Here is a 6,606-nt window from a genome sequence, read left to right as displayed (position 1 = left end):
TATTAAAGTTGTCTTCATTATATACACAGCCATCACTTGTTGGACACTGTGAGAGTAAGGAAAAGAATTAAAGGTGGAGGACACCTGTGCTGGTGAAGGTTGTCTGGGGTAATTGAAGAAAAAATAAGCTATAGATACAATAGTTATATATTTTGAACATGTATGAATTCTCAGAGAATGAATTTTAAATATTATTGTCTAGATATCCTGGGGTCAAGGATCTCATAGAAATATCTATATTACCAATTTACTAAACTAACATAATTCCTGTCTGCATTCTAAATACATATTCTTATACACACAGAAATGTGTAGCTTTCATTCCTTAACAAAGAAGCTTCTCTTTGCAACAGAGAGAAAATATGACAGATAGTTACAACAGATCAAAATGCTACAGAGAACAAGTGATTGATGATTCCCGGTCCTAATTCATCTACCTATCAAAGAATTACTGAGCCTAAGGATCTTGGAGCACTGTGATAGAGAGGGCAGAAAAACAATACAAACAGGAACCCTGCTGTGAAACTGAATCTCCTAGAAATGTCAGGGAAGCTACAGCCATGAAGTCACAATAGAGCTTGCTAAGAACACCTGAATTGGAAAATACCAATAGACAAGCTAGCATGGAACAGGGAATTCTCAAAGGGCCCCAACCCCAAACAAAGAACTACAAGAAACTAGAGAATACTAAAAGTGCATAAAAATATTCATTCCAAGAGAATAAACTCTAAATAAGTTATCTAATATGAAGTGTCCTTTCCTGAAAACATGTATACATAAGTAACATTATACCAACTTTACATACTAAATTTATATAATTTAAGTATATATATATAAATTGAAATTTCATAAATATGAGTGAAGGCAAAGATTATATACATAGGAGCAACTATAGATTAGAGATGAAACAGTAAAAATTCTAGCAACTTAATGTTAAGCCTTTTCCTTATCAGAATCGGAACTTCCTCACATGAAAAAACATTTCATCACACATGTGGGAAGGAAAGGTATGGAAAATACAGAGTTTCTGCTACATAAATATCAAAGCATCCAATTTTCTACTGAGAACACCCACATTTTATTTAATGGTATCTGTTTCCCCAGATTATATCTCCAAATATGTAAACCAAAAATATAAGCATAATTGCTTGAACTTTGGTTAAGAGCAAGGGCAGAAAGATGTTTATGAAATGTTTATATTTTAAACAAATGAATAAACAAAGACATTATATATGGGAATCTAAGAAAGAACCTACCCAAACATCAGCAACAATGAAAAAGCAACTGGAAAATTTTCATTATTAAATGAAGCATAAAATTTTGAAAATTTATGACTATAGAAAAAATTTTAAAAGTACAATTCCTACATTCTTATAGATATACTCCACTCCACTCTATATAAAGTGCTTATGTAATATTTCCTTCTTCTTACCCTTCTTGCAAATATATTATTTTAAAAATTATTTATAAATTCATTTTTTAAAAAATCAAATGGTTATGCTTTTCCAGGTCGGCCCTTCCACAGTTAATCATCTCATTACTCCTCCACTAACTATAAGAGGATGTCTTCACCTCACCCTCCAGCCACAACACAAACACCAAGCCTCCCCATTTCCTGGACCCTCCAGTTTCTGAAGGTTTAGGTGCATCTTCTCTCACTAAGGACAGACCAGGCAATCCTCTGCTGTATATGTGCCAGGGGTCTTGCTCTAGCTAGGTTAGACTGCTGGTTTTCCTATAGGATGGCCCTCCTCATCAGCTTCTTCCAGCTATTCCTTAATTCAACAACAGCAGACCCAGGCTTCTGTTCATTAGTTAGCCATAAGTATCTGCATCTAACTCAGCTGGTTGTTGAGACTTTCAGAGGGCAGCCATGCTAGGCTCCTGTCTGTAAACACACCATAGCATCAGTAATAGTGTCAGGCCTTGGAGGGTCCCCTTGAGCTGGATTTCAATTTGAGCTTGTCACTCGACCTCTTTTCCCTCAGGCTCTTCCATTTTGCCCTGGAGTTCTTTTAGATAGGAACAGTTGTGGGTCAGATTTTCTGACTGTTGGATGGCAACCCAATCTCTCTGCTTGATGTCCTTACAGGAGGTGGACTCTACATGTTCCCTCTCCCCATTGCAGGACATTTTATCTAAGGTCCTTCCATTTGAGTCCTGAGATTCTCTAATCTCCCATGTCTCTGGTACAGCTAGAGGGTCTCCATATCTTTCACTTCTCCAGTTTGTATATTTCCACTCATCCGACTGGCTAAGACCAGAGGGCTCCCAGTATAAATTCACTTTTTTGATCTCCTTATTGTGTCATTCACAGCATGGAGCCATATGAAACAATCCACATTTATTTCCTATTGATCAGTTACAACTTACTCTAAATTTTTATTTCTATGACAAACTGGTTGTTGTCCAACCTGTTAATATGGAGATACACATTGACAAGTTGTTTTTGAAAATTGTTGGTTGAATCTTACATTTTAAATGATGAACATCTTATATTATTTCCCATAATCTAAATGGTTTATGCCATTTCCAATATAATATTTAAGCTTTTAACATATAAAAATATTTTTAAGTATACATCCTAGTAGGGTGTCTACTATAGTGGCAAACATTATGACAAAAAAAGCAAGTTTGTGAGGAAAGTGTCTATTTCAACATAAAACTCAGTCAACCTGAAGGGAAGTCAGGGTAGGGAATCGAGAAAACAATACAGAGACAGAAACTGATGAAAAGGCCATGAAGGAATGATGATTATTGGCTTGCTTTTCATGGATTGCTCAGACTGTACCTTTATACAAGCCTGAAACACTATCCCAGAGGTGACATTACCAAAAGTGAGTTGTGTCTACCCACATAATCATAAATCAATAAAAACATTGCACAGACACACTGACTGCCCTGTTAGATAGAGGCTTTTACTCAAATGAAGCTGTTTTATCCAAAATGATCCAATCTTGTGCTAGACAAAAAAAAATGTATCCTAACAAACAAGTTATTTAAGAAAATAAAGTTCTACTTTAAGAAATATGTGCAAATATATATCCTGTATTAGATTACTTTTTCTGTGATATTTAAAGAGAATGAACTATTATAAAATTAATGTTTGTTATAACCGTGTCTTGCATTAAAGAAATATACATTTATACAATTTTTTATCCATGCAAACATGTTTTTATCTGTTCTACAAAGACTGGAAGATGCTTAGAGCATACTTATAAGTTGAAAAAACTTATAAACCATTATCTTGCAATATAAAAATATAGAACATTTTTATATAACTCAGACCTGAAAATTTATAAATGCATGAATGTCTGGTAATCCATTTTCCTCTAAGATATGCAAGATGATCCACATAAACAAACCCCAGGTCTGTATGCTCTTGACTTTCCTTCTTTGTGCATGTACTTCAGCCATAAGAGTACAGAGAGAGAAGCCTTTCTGAGTTTAGCATTGCCCAGAATCAGGACCCAGGAGTGCACCGAGGGAAAAGCTGTTCTTGCAGCCTGTGTAATAAAAAGTAGCAATGTTCTCTCCAGAAGCAGAGAAGTCCAAACTTTGACAACAAGAGACAGGAAGAAAATGGAATACAGGAAAATGGAGGCAATCAGTGTCTGCAAGGCTCTGGTGTGGGCCTTGGTGCTGACATCACTGCATCCTTGGGCACTGTGTTGCATCTTCCTCTGATGTTTCCACAGGGAGAAAATGAGTAGGAGAAAAGTGACCAGTGACACAGCAAAAGGTATGAACCCAAACACTGTGTTAGCAAATAAAAACAGCATAGAAAGCTGTGTGTTAGTCAAGATCAAGCGGTTAGACATTGTTACATTATATTCGGTGACTGAAACGTTCTCCGGTGTATTAATAATTATAATATTTAAGCACAACAGAACCAAAGACATTATTAATGTCCCTGTCATAACCTTTTTAACTCTGACCTTTAAATAAAGGAAAATAGTATTGGAAAAATTTGCTATCTTGAAAAAACAAAAGATGCTGAGGCTTGTAGCAAACCAGAGACTAATCTGGTTTAATGTTGTCCATAGACTGTGTATTATGCCATCTATCCTTTCAGTCATCCATTGTCCTGGGTAGAGCATATACAGCCACCAACTAACTAATACTAAACACAGCAGTGCAATTCTGGAGATGGCCAGAGCAATGAGGATCTGATCCGCTGAAGAGATCTTTCTTCCCTTTACCAAGTCCATGATGTTCACCACTGCTATGAATCCATTGCCCACGGTGCCCATTATAAATTCCACACTCAGAATGATTATAAATGTGATGTGTAGGACACCATTCATCTTCACTTGGATGTTTCAATTTCTAGCATCACTACCTGGGGTTCTTTAAAATATGCTGCAAATAATGTCATACATATTCAATATACAAAGCTCCATATCATGTTCCTTTAAACAACTTACAGGTCTAATCCCAAAGAAGCCAATAAGCCGTGCTAGTGGCTTCATCTTTTCCATCATAAAAGTCTTTTATTTTCCTAGAGAGAAGAACTGACTTCCATCTAGATGTGATTTGCATTATACACAGCAGCCTAGAGACATTGCAAATTTTGGTGAAGGAAATGTTGATCTCTTATGCTAAGTAATGAATATATATTTATTTCCATTGTTCATTGTTTTTTTTCATTTTCTTCATATATATATATATATATGTTAATCTGTTAGAGTGAATATTAGGTAAATTGTAAAATGTCTATCATTTATATAAGGCATCAAAAATATGAATTTGTACCTATTAATTCCTTAGTACCACATGACCTCAGAAATTTTTGAATCAGCTAGGTTTCAAGCATATGTACAGTATGCAAATCACTTACTGAAAACGCTCACAACCCAATAATATCATGAAAATCATTAGTTTCCAAAGGTTCAGTACTTAGAATATACATGTTCATCATTTGATTTTATGCAAAGTAATGCTCATGCCAATTTCCATGCACTCATTATTTGAATACAAAACCCATTCAACATTATTTTCTTCTTCCATTCAGCCTGTCTGAATCATGTAGTTCATGCATGGTACACTAATAATTTTTATCGTGCTGTTGTTTAAAAATGCTAATATATATATATATATATACATATATATATATTCTATAATATGTATTAGAATGCTGACTGCAAACATTGTGTAAAATTGTACTAGTTTATGATGCAAACATATGTATGATAATCCTTTCAGTCACAGAAATCATTCAGTAAGGGGAATGAGGCTATATACACAGCAGAAGCCCATTTTCTTTACTGTCTGACACTTTCCCCATAGGATACATTTATCTATAGTCACTAAGTACCTATAGAATTATTTTCCCTCCCTCGTTTATGTCAACATCAGTTCACACATTTTTACTGCAGACATGAAGACACATGACTTTATAAAATTTGGGAAAACTAACATTAGCTACTCCTTCTTTCTTCTTTGATAGCTGTGTTGTAAGTAAAGGGACAATATAACAATGTGAACAATATACAAGTAGAAAAACATGTTCATATTTATTCCAGTGTATATGACTGGCCCTATGCTAAGTTGCCTGAAACAATATCAATCTTTAAAAAGATTGATACCTAGAAAAACTATGAGGGCAAATTAATTAGCTATACTTATCACTATAGCTATAGGTAGGTAAAAGATTATAAGGAAAATATATGAGGTTATCTTGTCTTCATTCAAGGAAAGAAACATGGAAACAGTATATCAGGGAAGCAATGGGCACATTTTCACAAAATTACTAGAAATTAGATATATAAACATTCCCTCCATGTCAAATCAAGAGGCTTGCTCTAACTTTGCTCCTTCTTTGTACCAAAATTGAACTCTGGAAAAAAAAGACTAAAAAGAAAATAAACAAACCTGCTGTTGAAGATCTGTAGTGTACATGTTGAGATAGCCTGGACTTCTTCTCATCACAAGTATGTATTGGGGGTACACTGAGCATGAAAGGACTTCCCTGAGGCCATCACCGTATTTTGATTCTGAATTGGATATAGCCACATAAAATTTTCACCTGAACAAACTTTTCTTCAAAGGTCCCTGTAGAAAAGGAATTTTCCCTATGATTATGTGAAAGAGTGAGAAATTACATTTCCTTAGACAGATAAGTTCTCAGTAAAAAAATAAATGTTGTATGTATGTGTGCTTCTGAGTTACCTGTCTTTCTTACTCAATTATTCATTCATGGTAAATGTCGTATATTGACTAAACCTAAATCTAATAATTAAATTTATTAAGCCTATCATAGCTTACTTTAAAATGTTCTTTATTTAAATTTGCATAGTTATAAAAAATTATCCACTATCTCATCATCAAAACCTATTTTACTCTTTTAAATAAAAGAAATTAGAATATAGGTCATCAACACTGTGATTTAAGAAAAATCATTAAAAAATTTATTAAAATTATTGTACATTCTCTTTTGTCTCTGGTTATTTAAGAGATCTATATGTATATACACTCTTAAATTTTGGGACAAATGGACTATCTAATCTCATAAGATGGATATGTAGATAAAGTAGAAGATGCTCAAAATAATGAAAAAATGGAAACATTTAGCTTAAGCTTTCCGTAACTGTCCAGTGCTTTATGT

At 34.1% G+C, this 6,606-nt stretch overlaps 1 protein-coding gene across 1 annotated transcript; it reads right to left on the bottom strand.

Moving 5' to 3' along the window:
* Positions 1 to 3,331: 3,331 nt before the first annotated feature.
* Positions 3,332 to 4,306, bottom strand: LOC114632389 (taste receptor type 2 member 116-like). The gene has a single exon (XM_028780910.1). The coding sequence runs from the start codon at positions 4,304 to 4,306 to the stop codon at positions 3,332 to 3,334; it is 975 nt and encodes a 324-aa protein (XP_028636743.1).
* Positions 4,307 to 6,606: the final 2,300 nt, after the last annotated feature.

Source organism: Grammomys surdaster, unplaced genomic scaffold, assembly GCF_004785775.1.
Source record: "Grammomys surdaster isolate TR1022 unplaced genomic scaffold, NIH_TR_1.0 373, whole genome shotgun sequence".
NCBI classification, from domain to species: Eukaryota; Metazoa; Chordata; class Mammalia; order Rodentia; family Muridae; genus Grammomys; species Grammomys surdaster.
Note: the sequence above shows the minus strand (reverse complement) of the source record. Positions and strands in the feature narration are given on the sequence as shown.